The sequence below is a fragment of the Lagenorhynchus albirostris genome, chromosome 3 (assembly GCF_949774975.1).
Source record: "Lagenorhynchus albirostris chromosome 3, mLagAlb1.1, whole genome shotgun sequence".
In the NCBI taxonomy this organism is placed as follows: domain Eukaryota; kingdom Metazoa; phylum Chordata; class Mammalia; order Artiodactyla; family Delphinidae; genus Lagenorhynchus; species Lagenorhynchus albirostris.
Genome location: NC_083097.1, coordinates 136,152,281 through 136,168,748, shown reverse-complemented (window position 1 = coordinate 136,168,748; position 16,468 = coordinate 136,152,281). Strand labels below are relative to the sequence as shown.

The 16,468-nt window shown below is 37.2% G+C and overlaps 1 protein-coding gene across 8 annotated transcripts in view; it reads left to right on the top strand.

The window, feature by feature from the left end:
* Nucleotides 1-16,468, top strand: part of PWWP2A (PWWP domain containing 2A) — a 35,199-nt gene extending 18,731 nt beyond the window's left edge. For 3 of the 8 annotated variants that reach the window (XM_060144152.1, XM_060144148.1, XM_060144151.1), the window contains one exon: nt 963-3,616. In XM_060144152.1, coding sequence (XP_060000135.1) covers nt 1,030-2,643 — 1,614 coding nt within the window. In that variant the 5' untranslated portion in view covers nt 963-1,029 and the 3' untranslated portion in view covers nt 2,644-3,616. Of the gene's footprint in view, nt 1-962; nt 3,617-8,506; nt 8,577-8,804; nt 8,954-11,640; nt 11,761-14,249 lie in introns of those variants that run through there. The other 5 variants (XR_009539658.1, XR_009539659.1, XM_060144149.1 and 2 more) reach the window with 5 other exon arrangements.

Genomic DNA, 16,468 nt, shown 5'->3' with positions numbered 1-16,468 from the left:
GAAACTGATAATTGTAGAGATTTGTGTTCTATACCAGTGCTTTGCAAACTGGGTCTGGACCTGTAAGGGAGTTTTGAAATCCATTTAATGCATCTGACTAGCATCAAAACAAATGAAAATAGACCAGAGTAGGAAAAAAATATAATTATGTATCACATAATATAAGGTCAAGTATTTAATGAAACTTTTGCTTAAGTGTGTGTATTTATGTGCATGCATGTATATATACATGCATAAACATTTTATTGGATTGCAATGTGAAAATATTTCTTAATGTATGATGTGATTTTAAAAAGCTAGAAAGCTATAGCCTTATAACTGTCTGCTTTTGAGGTTATTTGAGTATCTGAATTTCTAGTATTTTTGTGGTTTTTTTCTTGGGGGGGTGGCTGGGTTGGATGAAGGCCTTAAGAGTTAGGGTAGAACAGTAGAGAAGCAAATGCCTTTGAATCTTTATAGTGTTTAAACAATAAAGTTGAGTTGGAATTTTACTGATTCAATATTTTGGGGTAGTTAGGGCTGTATTTGTTTTGTGAAGCTTTTGAAAGCCATTATAACCAGAGGAAGATACGTATGTTACAAATTTATAGTTGCATTTACTAGACATGTTGTCTATAGTTGAGCGAACATTATATCAAATGATATTAACTATTAAGCTATCTGATAGAACATCCTTACTGATTCAAGACTGGAAAGATCTATTTTAAATAACATCAGCTATTATGGCATTGCTTAGAGCAACTATTGAGTATTTCTTTTTGAGTGTAGACCTAAAATGTAAGCCCCCCAAAAATGGAGGGCTTTGGGACTCGGGGAGGTTGTCTTTAGGTTTTTGGTTTTGTTTTTTAAAGTGAAATAGTTTTCAGGAAAGGTCGTATAAATAAACATTAGGTGGTGTTTCAAGAAACTGAATTATAGACACTAACTTAATGGCTTCTTTTCTCCTTTCATTTCTTTCAAAGGTTTGGGCCCCATGGGATCCCTGTGACAGTATTTCCCAAAAGGGAATATAAGGATAAACCTGAAGCCATGCAGCTCCAAAATAATACATTCCAAGGGACAGATGTCAAGCGTGACGTGAATGGTGCTGTTCCCGAAGACCCTTCTCCTGTCCCGCCTCCTGAGCTGAGCTTGGCCGAAAGCCTGTGGACTTGCAAACCACCACCTCTCTTCCATGAAGGAGCACCTTATCCTCCCCCTTTGTTTATCAGGGACACATATAACCAATCAATACCTCAGCCACCTCCTCGGAAAATTAAGCGACCCAAACGAAAAATGTACAGGGAAGAACCTACTTCAATAATGAATGCTATTAAACTACGACCCAGACAAGTCTTGTGTGACAAGTGTAAAAACAGTGTCGTTGCTGAAAAAAAAGAAATTAGAAAAGGTAGTAGTGCAAGTGACTCTTCTAAATATGAAGATAAAAAACGGAGAAATGAAAGTGTAACTACTGTGAACAAAAAACTGAAAACTGACCATAAGGTGGATGGGAAAAACCAAAATGAAAGCCAGAAAAGAAATGCTGTGGTTAAGGTTTCAACTATTGCTCACAGCAGAGGCAGAGTAGTCAAAGTTTCTGCTCAGGCAAATACATCAAAAGCTCAGTTAAGTACTAAAAAAGTGCTCCAGAATAAGAACATGGATCATGCAAAAGCTCGGGAAGTGCTGAAAATTGCCAAAGAAAAGGCACAGAAGAAGCAAAATGAAACCTCTACGTCCAAAAATGCACATTCAAAAGTCCATTTCACACGTCGATACCAGAATCCTAGCTCAGGTTCCCTTCCACCCCGGGTTCGTTTAAAACCACAGAGGTACAGGAATGAAGAAAATGACTCTTCTCTGAAGACAGGACTGGAGAAAATGCGGAGCGGCAAGATGGCACCAAAGCCCCAGTCCCGCTGCACCTCTACCCGCTCAGCAGGTGAGGCCCCTTCAGAAAATCAGAGTCCCTCCAAAGGCCCTGAAGAGGCCAGCAGTGAGGTTCAGGACACAACTGAAGTGCTTGTGCCTGGTGAGCAGGATGAACCACAGACACTGGGCAAAAAGGGCAGCAAAAGCAATGTCTCTGTTTACATGACCCTAAATCAAAAGAAGTCTGACTCTTCCAGTGCTTCAGTGTGTAGCATTGATAGCACAGATGATTTGAAATCCTCCAACTCTGAGTGTAGTTCTTCTGAAAGCTTTGATTTTCCTCCAGGCTGTATGCATGCACCTTCCACATCCTCTACTTCCTCCTCTTCAAAGGAAGAGAAAAAGCTCAGTAATTCCTTGAAAATGAAAGTCTTTTCCAAAAACGTCTCTAAGTGCGTCACACCAGACGGCAGGACCATATGTGTAGGGGACATTGTTTGGGCCAAGATATATGGCTTCCCCTGGTGGCCAGCCCGTATTCTTACTATAACTGTGAGCCGGAAAGATAACGGCCTTTTAGTCCGACAGGAGGCCCGTATTTCATGGTTCGGGTCTCCAACAACATCTTTCCTGGCTCTTTCGCAACTCTCCCCCTTTTTAGAAAACTTCCAGTCACGCTTTAATAAGAAGAGAAAGGGCCTGTATCGCAAGGCTATCACAGAGGCAGCTAAGGCTGCCCAACAGCTGACCCCTGAAGTGCGGGCTCTGTTGACACAGTTTGAAACGTGAACATGGACAGTAAGGTAGGCAAGAACCTTTGGAAGGTGCCACAGATTTTCTAGTCTAGTTAGGGGTAACTTCTACGAGATAGCTTGGCCAAATTGGGGAGAGAACTTGCACTCAGTTGGCTGCTTTTTTATACTTAACCTTACAGCCATTTTTAGACTGAGAAGCTTAAACTGAACAAGCAGTCAAATTTTGTCTTAAGGAAGTGGGATTTTAGTATTTTTCAGTTTTGAAGTCTAAAACCACCCCAAGGCATAGGAGCCGTAGCCTCAACTGAAAATGAATTTTTGCAGGGACTGTTAATTGCCATTTGTACCTAGTACTGTGTGTATGTGTATACGTATATACACACATGTAAATATATGTGTGTGTGTACGCATAGATACATACATGTATCAAATAAAGCCTGTCACTATGTGACACAGGTTGCATATCTGGGATCATAGTAAGGGCGGGTGAGCTAGGGGGAATAGTGAGGATATTTAATGACTACTTGTTTTTTAATTAATGAACACTTAGCCTTTCTATGTGCATAATGGCATGGGAGTTTGATACGTAAGATGTTTGACAAACTTGAGATGCTTGCTGTTGAATTGCACGCTGGGGAAATAGCCCAGTATTTGGGATTAAGACTGTCAAGGCTGGCTAGGTCTGAATCATCGCTCTCTCTCTTGTCCAGTGGGGACTTAACAAAAACTTTCAGACTTCTGGTTTGGGATGTTAGATAGGTTTGTCTTTGGATATGTAAATAGGTGATTGCTAAATTTGGTCAGATTTCTCCTGACTGGCTCTTCCTAAATTCTTAGGATACGTCCTGGTAAATTACACTTTGTGAATTAATTGTCATATATGTAATTGTTGCATTTTGGATGTACCTAGTTTGATAATTTTTAAAAAATATTTCCATTTAAGGTATCTGTTTGCAGGTCAGAAAATGAGAAAATGTAATTGTGTAATGCTCTGAAATGTAAAAAAAAACAAGCTGTAAATAAAATCGACTAAATCCAAATTATTTGTGTGTGTTTCTCAAAAAGCTTTGAAAAATTTCAAGATGGTAGAAAATTATTCTTTGTAATAGTGTATAGAGGAGATGAAAAAATCACTTATTTTCCTATTTGCCCTATCAGGGAATATATAATCTGAGCATGATAAAATTCAAATAAGTGACTAATCAATATATTCTTAAAAAATGAGGTTTTGTAGTATAGAGGTCTGATATACTTCTAGACTTGAGACCCTCCTGCAGCCAATTTCTTATAAGTGTATGGATTTTAATTATTTCATTTTTAGCTTTAATATTTCATCACATGCTTCTTTTTCTTTTTTTTCTTTTTTTACATTTGTGTAATTAAAATCAATCTCTTTTCTGCTTTATCTTCTGCCTCAGGTATCATTGTTTTTGGGGCTTGTAACTTAGCTCACTATTTTTCTACATGGTCCATCTGTCCCTAAGATTTGATTTCTTATTTTCCATTTTTAGCTTTGTATTGTTAGTGAAAAATCTGATTGATTGCCTGTGGAGGCAAGTTTGTCCCAAGATTTTTTAAGTTGCTTTCATATTTTAGGCTCCAACTTACCTTTTAAATGTGATACAATGTCAGTTTGACACTTTTGGAAACTTGGAACTTTTAAAGAGAGCAACTTTTTATGGATTTCTAAGTAATGCAGTTTGAAATATCTTAGTTACTATGGAATTAATTATGAAAAGATTAATGGAGATTGAAAATAAGTAGTCTTCGGTCAGCTTCCTTAAGGTAATGTACCAATTTCTGCAAAAGCAAGTGGAATTTCTTCTGGGGAACTCAGTCAATGCTTTTTGATCATAATAAACACACAATTAAAAAAAAATGTTTCACTTGAATAGAACATATTCTTTCCTGCAAACAGAAATATAGTATTTTAAAAATTCTTTGATTATAACAGGTTGAAAGAAGTTCATAGTGTGATTGAGGGGTTTTAAGGAAGTATCTTAAAAGATTTTCAGAGAACTTGTTTCAGATTAGTGAATTTGTTCATGCAGATATTTTTGAAAGTTTGAAATCTAAGGTTCAGGAAGATTTAAACCAGGCAAAGCAAAGAGTCACCTAAGTTATGTAATTCTAAGGCTTTGGGTAATGATCCAGGTGAGTTTTATCCTAACATAGAAATGGTTTTGACAGTGGATACTTCTGATGTAGTTAAGTGCTTGGGCAAATGTGCTCTTGTGGGATAAACTAAATTTGATTTGTTTCAGAAGCCATGGAGAAAAAGAAGAAAGAAAAAGATAAAATCATGATTGTTGAGTATAAAAGTAACAATTTGATATAGTCCACACCTTTGAAGAAAAGGTTGAAGCATAATCACAAATGTGCATGATCTCTTATTATTATGCCAAATAATCCCTCTGTTTTAAACCAGCAGTCTGGCATATTTCATCTGAAGTTTCTATAGGGAAACAAGTTTGAAAGAATTTCTGTCATCTTAAAGATGTACTGTGTGTTCTAAACACTAAACCAATAGCTGCATACTAAACAGTGTTTTCAAACAGAAATTTCTTAAGCAGCTAAGATATATTTGTCCAGTGTCCACTGTAGATGGAGATAGAGTTGAATTGGGTAATTGTAGCCATTTTTCTCTTACATTTCTCTTTAACAACAACAAAAAAGGAGACACTGAACTCTTTATATGGAGACAACCAAATGGGTATTTGTTTTCCCCCTTGCAGAGAGAAAACTAGGCTTAGGCCAGATCTCTAGTGGTCTAAGAAAAGTGATTAGAATAGGATTAGCAAGGGGGAGAAACTAAGGGAAGTAAGAGCTGTGAAAGCTAAAGATGTCTTTATTTCTAGAAATCTTTGGAAATGTAAAGCATCAGAGTGTTTTTGTCTTTCAGTTTTCTAGAATTTATAGACCAGAAAAGGTCTCTTCTGTAAGTTTGGAAGGGACTCTTTATAGATGTGGAACCAGAGACCTGAGATATCAGTGAGACCAAGAAAGTAGAATTCACTAGTCTGAAGCCTATTTACAGGACTAGATGGTGTGTCCCTACTTGGTTTTCATGGGCAAAATCTATAAATAGTAATTTTAGATTGGTGCTAAGTAGCAAAGACAACAGACAGGAAAATAGATATGAAGATGGACTGTGGGCAAAGGATATGGAACTTACTAAAATCAGCTAAATGAATATCTTCATTAGCGGGTCTGAATTTCTAATTTAAAAAATAGAGTTGCACTCCTATTTGAGCAGGTTGTACTTACTATTGGTTATGTTGAAGATACACATTTAAATTCTTTTATATACATACATATTCTTTAATATAACTGAATTGAGAATTGGAAATACCTTAAGAAACCTATAATTTGGATCTAAAATTAGATTTTTCCTTTTAAGTTGTGAATTTTTTCTATAGCTTGTGCTGCACTGGTTCGCATTTGGTAGTACTCGTAGCAGAGAAGAGATTGGCAGATGTCTAGAGAAGTTGATAATGTTTAAATTCAGGTCAGTGTTTTGATCTGTATCCGGTGATGGCCTCCAACAGGGAATTTGCCAGAGAGAATTCTGAAGACCCTGTTTCTAAGTTGGGACAAATTTAGTGTTTGCTTTGGAATTGTATTAATATGGTTGCTATTAAAACAATTAAAATGCCTGATAGAGGGAATTCAGAAATAGAACAGGAGGCTGGTGCCTTGCCAATAGCCAGGAGAAATAAAACAGCTAAGCTGCCTTAATTACCTTTACCTGGTTCTGACTTAGTTACTAGGCTCTTAATATTCTGTATTTACAGTTTGTGTACATTTACTGTACTCCATTCAACAAAGAATGAATAGAAGTAAAAAAAATGAAAGTTTCAGTAGTTTAAGTCATATAGGTGATCTATATATTTTTAGTTTTCCAGGATATCTTGGTGTTTTTACCATGGATAGTTTATACTGAGATCAGAGGAGAAACAGCTCAACTCATTTGTTTATTCTTCACTCAAGAGATTTAACCTTTATAGACTCAAACAGGGTTTTTTTCCGGTTTACTTTCTTTGGGACTTTAGGTGGAAATCATTTTTTCCCTTCATATTAATAGAGAATTGTAATTTGCTGGGTTTTTTTTTTTGGTATTTAAAAAATTATTAAATATACCTAACATACAGTTTACCATTTTTACCGTAAGTACAGTTCTGTGGCACTAAGTACATCCATGTTGTTGTGTAGTCATCACTACCATCCATCTGTAATTTTTTTTTTTTTTTTTTTTTTGCGGTACTCGGGCCTCTCACTGTTGTGGCCACTCCCGTTGCTGAGCACAGGCTCCGGACGCGCAGGCTCAGCGGCCATGGCTTACGAGCCCAGCCGCTCTGCGGCATGTGGGATCTTCCCAGACCGGGGCACGAACCCGTGTCCCCTGCATCGGCAGGCGAACTCTCAACCACTGCGCCACCAGGGAAGCCCTGTAATTTGTTTTTTGATAGAAATCTTTTAAGTTTGGATGGTATTGTTCTGGCAGCCTGGCTTCCAGCATTCTTTCCTAATCAACCTGCAGTCCTGCACAGGGCTAATGGTGCCCCCCATTTTTTTTTTTTTTTTCTTTTTTTTGCGGTATGCAGGCCTCTCACTGTTGTGGCTTCTCCCTTTGTGGAGCACAGGCTCTGGACACGCAGGCTCAGTGGCCATGGCTCACGGGCCTAGCTGCTCCGCGGCATGTGGGATCTTCCCGGATCGGGGCACGAACCCATGTCCCCTGCATCGGCAGGCGGACTCTCAACCACTGCGCCACCAGGGAAGCCCGGTGCCCCCCATTTTTAACAACTATCCCTACCTCTTGGTAAAATTTTTAGGTCTATTAGTATGACTGCATTTACCTATTAAATACTCTTTAACAGTAGGTTTTAGGTTAAAACCATCACCTCCTAATGACAAAAACAATTTTGTGAATATGGAAACCATTTAAATGATTTTAGTAATGGAGTTAATTAAATTAGTTTCCAAAACTTTATTTATTTACATACCATCACACTCTTTACCATATTTTCACATGTGTACCGTTTTTCCACTTTTTATGTCAGTACTACCAATGGAAAACAAATATGCCTTGACATGTAGATAATTCTGTTAAAATTCTAAGATCATCTTGTATACTACACTTTGGTAGGAAATACTGAATTTTTATATCATGCCTTAAAATCCATCTTGGATAGAATCAAATTTTAATGTATCTAATCTCTGAAAAAACTAATTGCCAAACTTGAATTTTTTCTTATAGATTCCTATGTTAGCATAAATTAAAGATTGGTTGTGGGGATATGTAAAGGAAATGAAGAAAATAGACTCAAAAGTTACCAGGATTTATCATAATAGTGAATTTCTGAGTCAGATTCTCATTTTCAACTGAATAAATTACATGGCTGTAGTATATGGTCTAAGCTGTGGGCCTTCTTCCGTTAGACACTTTGGTTTGTAAAACAATTTCATAAAACTTTGATGTTGAAAACTGGCCAGTTCTAAAATTAACTTGTCTTAAAAGTTGGTTTAAAAGTGCATGAAATATTTCTTCTTTAAATTCCTGATATTTGTAAGATCTCGTTAAAAATAAGTTGAAAACACAGCCATTATTTAAATATGGAATTTTCCTTGTATCATAAGAATGTGACAGTTAACCTTTTGTTGCCTTAGAAGTCTTAGTGCCAGAAACCTCCTTATAATTTTTTCTATCCAGTGTGGTTATCTAGAAGGAATACCAGATCCCCCATAGCCAAAGTGTTAAGGCTGTGTTATAATCACACTTTTTCCTTTTCATGTAAACTAAAAAACTTGTAATTTTAACACATATCAAGTTTTAGCAAGAGCTTGTTTTTTAAATATTTAAGATAATTTTGTAACCCTCAGTATCCCTCACTCAGTTTTCTGCAGCACAAAGATTCTCTTAAAAGCTACTGAAAAGTCCTGGAAGGAATACATTTTTCCCCCCAGGTAAAGTATAATAGGGGTTTTTTGGGCTTGCCTGGGGCGACTTTTTTTTTTTTTTTAATAGAACTGTGAGAGGATCATCCTGTTCAGTGTAAATGATAGAAATACTTATGAGAATGTAACTTGCCAGTGATGCAGGTGAGTTGGAGTGTCCGTTAACATTTTTGCACTAATAGTCCTCGGTATCAGTCTTTTTATTGAGCAAAGGATCACTTTTTGTTCACTTTTCAGGCACATGGTTGAAAGTACAGGCTCTTGAGCCAGATTTCCTAGGCAAAGCCTGACTTGGATCTGCCACTTACAAGCTGTGTGATCCTAGGCAGGTTACCTCAGTGTCATGATCTGTGAGATGGGGGAGAGAAGTAGTACCTCTTCAAAAGGTAATTGTGAGAATTTAAATGTTTAAAACAATACAGTGCCTGGTGCAAGACTTACGTATATACTTGCTGTCATTACCACAACTAGCGCTCTCTGTATGTGGCATAGAAATTTCATTCTGGTAGCTTTTGATAGTATCTTTCTTCAACATACACGCAGTATAAATTTAAAAAATGTTACAGCGACGTTATTCTTATCTGAAAATTCCAATAATCATAGTATGCTGATCATCCACAGATATCTAGAAGTAGGCATGGTCTGACTAGTCCCAACAGGCATTTGCGGAGGGCAGCTGGGTTGGAGGTCATGGGGAATATGGTGAGGGGAGAAGTCCACTGACATTTCAACTCTTGAATGAGGAAAAGGAATTATGATTCAGACACTTACGTACTAATGATCAGTAACCATCTGAGAAGCCCAGCACACCCCAGATCCTTTCAAAGGCATGAGAAGTATCTGAGCTGGTGGGGCTCAGTGGAGTAGAGGTCCCTCTTAGGAGGAATTTCCAAAGGTATTAGAACCACAGAGCTGTACTTGTCAGCTTTTAAGTAGTGTAAATAAGCTTTTTTGTACATATACTGTGTTTTCCTGGAACCCTGGTGTTTTATTATTTTAATATCTTGCCAAATGGTGAAAAAGTGGACATTAATTTGAACATCCCCTTTTATTGCCACTGGTATGATTAGATTGTTTCCCATTTGCAGGAGGGAAATACCTCACATTCCAAGGCCTTGATCTGTGTGCGTCGTGGCCATATTTTCCAGAGGGTAGTCATTTCTACCCATGGCTCCTGTTTGAGATGCTGTTGATTACAAACCTATGATTTCCCCTCACCGTTTAGTTTTTAGCAGGGAATCCGGCTGGGAGTGGCACATCTTGGTGTTTGTCCTGGTATGCTGGGAAGAACTATGTGCAGTTTGTCTAAAACCCTAACGAAATAACTGGTTAGAAAAATAGCATTAGGGTGGAAAACCAGAATGTCTATTGTAAAATGAGGCACTATCTATTCTTTTCCTGGTTGTTCATGTTGCATCATGCTACATTGTATTAAGAGAAAATTTATATTGAGTGTTCAGGAAGATAGTAATCTTAATTCTTTAGTTTTTAATTCTGGGCTTTGCTCTAAGAGTGTGACCTCTACTTCCTTCTTTCATGCACTCTACAAAGGAGACTGAAGGTTCTTACCGTGTTCTGATTTGCCCCTTTATATCTCTGCTGCCTCCCAGGAGTAGTTGCCATTGTTGAATGTAAGCTTTCTCTTAAAGGACAAAACAAGTAATTTCCAGTGAAATCACTGCCTTTCATGAGGATCTCCTTCCATTTACTGCCTCACTGCTGGGGCTTCCTGGCACTTCCTCATGGATCCTGCAAGTGTGGTCAGTTTCTAAAGGAAAACCCTTGAGACCCTAAAAAGCATTGAGGGGATACTCATCTTAAACATTAGCACAAAAGACTCATGGGCCAGGCTCTGTGGACTGGGGTCTCGCATGTTACTATTTTACACAGCCTTTCTGGGCACTGGAGGGGTAAATGCACAGGAATAAGATCATTCTTTGATTTGACTCTCCTCTTGCCTAGAAGTGAAAAGGAGATTCTTTAGAATGATTGTTGAAACCTAAGTTTTACCCATGGAGGGGGAGGTTCAAAAGATGAATTCTTTGTGCGTTCATATTTCTGGTTTTCTTGTGTGACAGCTGTTGGATTGTAGCTAATAGTATATTTAAGTTTTCCCATGAACAAAAGGGTAAATAACCTCATTATTAAACCACATTTAAGAAAATTGTTCTCCTCTGAGTTAAAATTCAGAAGTAATCATGTTTCTTTATAGATCAGGTGTATAAAGTTTCTCCTTTTCAGTGTCAGAAAAGCCTTTTTTTTTAAGGTTTTGATTAGCTACTGCTTCTGATTCAGCATTAAAAAAATATTACAGGGACTGGACATTATCTAAATCAGTGATCCCACAGTTGCCTACACTGACATGATAGATGAGTTTTTTCTTATTTATACTGTACTTAAAGTAGGGAAAGTAAGGAAACAAGCAAATAGGTTAATAAAAAATAAGGCTTAAAATAGTAATCCTTCATTTGCTTAGTATTTGAAGTCTCTGTTCTGAAAGCCTAAGAGAAAGCTTACCTTGTCAAACTTATTTCAAGTAGGTGTTACCTCACTAAGTTCAGGTGCTGAATAGTATGCACAGGTGCCATTGGCATTAAGGAGAAAGGGGAGGGATTCAGGCAGTTTTGGTGATTCTTCAAAATGGTGTCTCTGAGCTCATTAATGATATGATATAGATAGGGATGACAACTTTGGCCCTTATTGAATACTGAGAAGGTCAGGACTACTCCATCACTAGGCTAGTGTTAGGCCAGTAAAAATTTTTTGTCAGGAGCATTAAATTGTGAGTTAGCATTGGAGGGCAACATCTTCATGAGCCTTAAGGGATTTTGCAGCTCAACTGACTTGGGCTGGAGAGTGCCCTCTCCTGGACAAGACTGGTGTGTACACACCTCAAGTCTTTTCCTTTAGTACCAGAGCTTCACGTTGTGTGAAGCCAGCAAGTTATCTAGAATAAATTCATTATAAAAATTCACCTGAATTTTGGTCTTATTTTTAAATTTTTTTTTTGGTAAAATGGGTGAAAAAGAACTCAAATGCTCTATTTTTGTTAACTTGGTTTTTTCTACCATAGGTCTCAACAAATGGCAGCTATTACATCAGACAGTGACGAGTGCTGCTGCTCCCTTACAGTGTCTGACAGACCACTGTGGATTCAGACTGGGAGCATTGACGTTAACAGTGAAACGGGCAGGTCTGTCTGTGTTAAGCCCTGCCACAAAGTGAAGAGGGCTTCATGTCATCACTTACCATTCCCAAAGTAGATTAGGCTAGACGTAAAAGAATGCACTAGTTCTTTTTCCTTTGTTTTCACTGACCTTGGTAGCTGGGTGTACCTCATGTTGGTGATAATTTTCATTGAGTGAAAATAGCTTTCAGTCAATATTACCTGTTGTGTTTAAAAAAAAAAAAAAGGTAGAGCCGGCCTCCTGAGGGCTTCCATAAATCCAGAGGAATTTCTCGTAGGGTGGTAGAAGTTGGGTGTCAGATTGCAGAATTATGTCAAGTAGCAACTGAGTCTCCATGGAAAGTCAACTAGTGGATTTATCTTTTCACTCTCTCAGTCTTTCTTCGTCACTTTTATACTCATCATTTTAACTTCTCAGATAGTCATTACTTAATATAAAGAATATATATGTATATCGGTATATGAACATATATATATTCTTAATTAAATCAACCTCAAAACCATTGTCATTTACATAAGGCATGTCAAAACTTAGAGGGTGGCCAAAGATAATGCTGAGGTGTAGTTGTAATCTAAGTACATTTGTTAAAACCTCCTTAGATAATGCTCAGAATCCTTATTTGGGGCTCTTACATGGCAGGAAGGGTTTAGGGATTTTTGTTGTGCTGCTTTTTGAACTTAGGATCTTTTCTTTGCTTTCTTGAAATAAGGCTATTTAACTCTGGTGTTTGAAGCTAGTGAAGAGCTGTAATTGGACTGTATCATTGTGTATGAGCTATAATTTGCAAACTGGGTCAGAATGGCACATTTTGGATCAGAGATTAAGGCTGGGGTATTTTGGACTCTTAGCTCTATAGGAGTTGTAGCTACCTGGTGACCCCTTGAGGGAACAGCATTTTCAATTTTCTGCACCTCCAACAGGAGTAGTAGTAAGATCTGCTTCGATCTTTGGCTTTTCTGCCAACTGGAATAGGCCTCACTAAGGTTGAAGCCAAATATTGAAAGTCATAAGCAGAAGGAAATGGAGTTGTACATGGAACTGGCTGTTTACCTTTTCTTCTCTTTCAGTTTATAAAATGGGGATGTTTACTTGCAAATTTCCATATGAGTCTAAATTTATTAGTATTAATGATCATATAATATCTTACTTTTAGAAAATAAAAACTTTTCTTAGCTCAGTGTCAAATTTTAAAACCATGTTAATGATTCTGTTGCTTTAGTAATAAGCAGGGACTGCTGTTGTTTTGATGTGTGCGGTATTTATGGCTAGAAGCAATTTTTCATTGCTTGAGAAGAAATGTGATAGAATGCCCTGTGAAATTTATTTTATAGGCCTTGATCCAATAAGTGAATGAAATATGGCAGCACTGGAAAGTTAACATAAGATCAAGAGTTCTATCAAAGAATGAGAAATACATCTACTTTGAAGTGTTTCATAGTCAAATATTGGGAAGGATGGGGGTGGGTTTTCTTTTTTCCTTTTTGCATTTCTGTTTTGTCTGTTATTTATTCCACTGAAGATACCATATCTTTGGTTTAAAAATATATTTGACCAAAAGTAATCATTATTCTTTCCACGGATCACCTCTTATAGAATTCAAACTCTTATTGGTACTTAGGCTCCCAGGTTTGAGAGGCATAACCAGGGATTGTAGAGCGTTTTAGTGGGATTCTACTACTTCTTGATATCCAAGGGAGGTCGGTAATGTTGGGCATCCTGGTCATGCTACTTAGCAGTAACTTCTATAAGCCTTGCCCTTTATAAATGTTCTGCTCAGAGCCCGGCTTTTTGTTGGCAGTATGGTGCAGAGTGCCTCTGCTGATAACTTGGTTTGCTGTTGTAACAAGGGACACTGGTCAATGGAACCAGTGTACCTAAGTTCTCTTCCAGTAGCAAAATGGTGCTCTTGATGCCTTCTGATGTGCTGTGTGTGTCTACCTCTGGGGAGGCACCCTCCACCCCCCTCTGTTGTGCTCTTGCACATATGTAGACAGTGTCACCTGCAGCTGATTTTTCCATAGTCTGGTTTTGTATATAAATTTGCTTCTTAAGACTGTGCTAGAGGAAGGCTGCTGGCGTTTCATAGTCCACAGCGGCGAAGCTGACTTGCAAACTTTTATATTGTTACTTACTTGTGAAATGGCAGCATAAAGAACAAAGCTAAAATTCCCTTTATTAGGCATATATTCATAAAGTATTTAAAAAATACACTCAAGTGCAGATTGATTACGTGAAGGTGAAAACCATTTTATTTGTGTTGGAATTTGGCCAGATATACTTCAGAAAGAACATGAATGCTTCTGCTGGTTTACAGTGGCAGTAAGTTGTTTTCTCAAAAAACCTACACGGGTCAGGTTTAACTGATTTAAAGTAAAAAATCAGGTGTGATCCCACAGTCTATATAATAGGGCTTAATTTAAACAAGGACATCATTTTTCTTATATAATTACTTGTGCTTAACTACATTTTCTTCCTTTTCTTTACTGTATTTCAGCACAAAGACATTAGCAGGCTGCTGGTTTCATGGACCTGTACCACAATGACAGAAAACACCAGAGCATCAGGACTGAATGAAATTGGAGACTCAGATTTTTAAAGCTGCACTAAGAAGTAAATATGCAGGCAGTGGTTAAAACCAACAGTCTATAAAGGGGCACTTGCAAATTGTGCTATATTAAACCGAAGAAAAGGTATTAGGGGAATGTTTTATAAAAAAACTATTGCAATAAATTATGCATGAGATGAGGAGAAAAGTGATGTGAAATACGCAAAGAACTCTCTTGAATTTTATGTGTGAAGAATCACTGACAGTACCTTCTTTTGAACATGAAGTTCTTCTCAGTACAGTTTGGACACGCCTGAAAGGCATGAGATGATGACAGAAATGCTGAATTATTTTTCATATTAAAACTTTGTGCTTTCTCCAAGGTTTAATCAGCTCAGATATGAACAAAGGTATTTCTAAAATGGCTCTTCTAATGAAACAGCAATAGTCACAAATGCCGAGGCCAATGTTTCCTTCAGGATGCCAGTGGAAACAGAAAAGATTATCTAACAAACACATCCTACTAAAAGGATGGCAAAGTGTCCCCAACCCACTAAGAAAACTTGGATCTTTAGTAAAGCAGGGCTATATTATCTTAAATATACATTTGCTTGTTAGAACATATTAAGATGTATTTATTTGCCACCAGTATTTAATATTTTGTGCACACTTTCATAACTACATTCTTACCTTTCAAATTCTGACTCAAAGTGGATCAGGCTAGTGTTGATCTTGGAGTGAAAATGTACTCTAAGAGCCAGTTCTTAATTCTGCTGAGCTGGAAAGGCTTGTACTATTCTCCCTATCCTTACTGATTTCTGAACTAGTTCAGAAAAGGTGATAATATCTGAATTTTGATGTTGACCTCTCTCCACAGAGAGCCTCTCTTTCTAAGTGCAAGAAGTCCTCACAGGTGTCAGATGGGACTTGACCCTGGGGAACAAGCAGCAGGAACAGACGCATAAAGATGGTGAACTTTTCATGCATAAAGTATGAATTCTTATTAATGGAGACGGTAATGTTCTTCTTGTCTATGAAAAATACATATTATGAAAAACGTTAATTTTTCTTTTTTAATGAATGGAGAAAACATTAATGAGAAAACCAGATGGACCTGTTAGTACTACATTTTTAAGGCATTTTATATTTGATGGTGCCATACTTTTAATAATAAACCTGAAGTTTTTTAGTGGCAATACTGATTTATTTTTTAAACCAGAAAGATAATCCATATTGATTACTTAATACAAAAAAAGGAGAAAAATAGAAAATGCATTTGAAGCAACATAACTTGAGCATTTGGCTCAAGTGTTCAAGCTTTGCATAATCTTACAGTATAGGTTTGGAATTACTTATTAACCCCACACTCAAGAGTAACAAAAAGTTCTCGGTGAGTTTTAGAATATTTACTATACCTGACTAGGATTTGTTTTACAACTCAAGAAAAGGTAGGCAGTCTTGCTTCTAGCCAGTTAATGCAAATCCTAATTACATTGTAAGTAACTAAAAGTCTAGACTGCATTCTGAAATTGTCTTTACGGAAAATCATTGATCATGAAGTCATTACACATTTGATCAAGTCTGAAAAAGCTCAGGAACTGTAGCAGCAGGGCGTTCTAAAGATGATGCACACTTCAGTGGCGCCCTGCTCTCTGGCCCCAGAGCTTAGGCTCGGGTCCCTCTTGTTCTTTCAGATATGTAACCCAGCAGTACCTTTCAGGCTCACTTCAAGAATCAGATAACTCCCAGGTCATAGCAGATTTTGTGTAATCAAAAATTCTAATTGCAGAGTGATGGAAATGACCAAGAAGTAATATAAAGGCAAAAGAACTGGGAGAGATCAGGTTTTAAGTATCTAAATATTTTTTAAGACAATTCTCAGTGGTGTTTGTTTGTTACAAACCAGATTTTCATTTTTTTTAAAAATGAAACTTGGTGGTATTTAAAATCTAGACATACCATGTTGCTATTTCACTTTCACTGCTTTAGTTGCTTAATATTTAAGCTTTGCTTCATGCTTCCTTTATCTGTATTTCAAATCTTCACAAGCCATTTCATTTTGTAGACCTGAATGACAAAAATTGTTTCTCACCTAAACTATGCTGAGACCTAAATGTTAAAGAATGTTGTGCAACATTTATCCAATAAAGTCTTGATTTTTTTTTTAA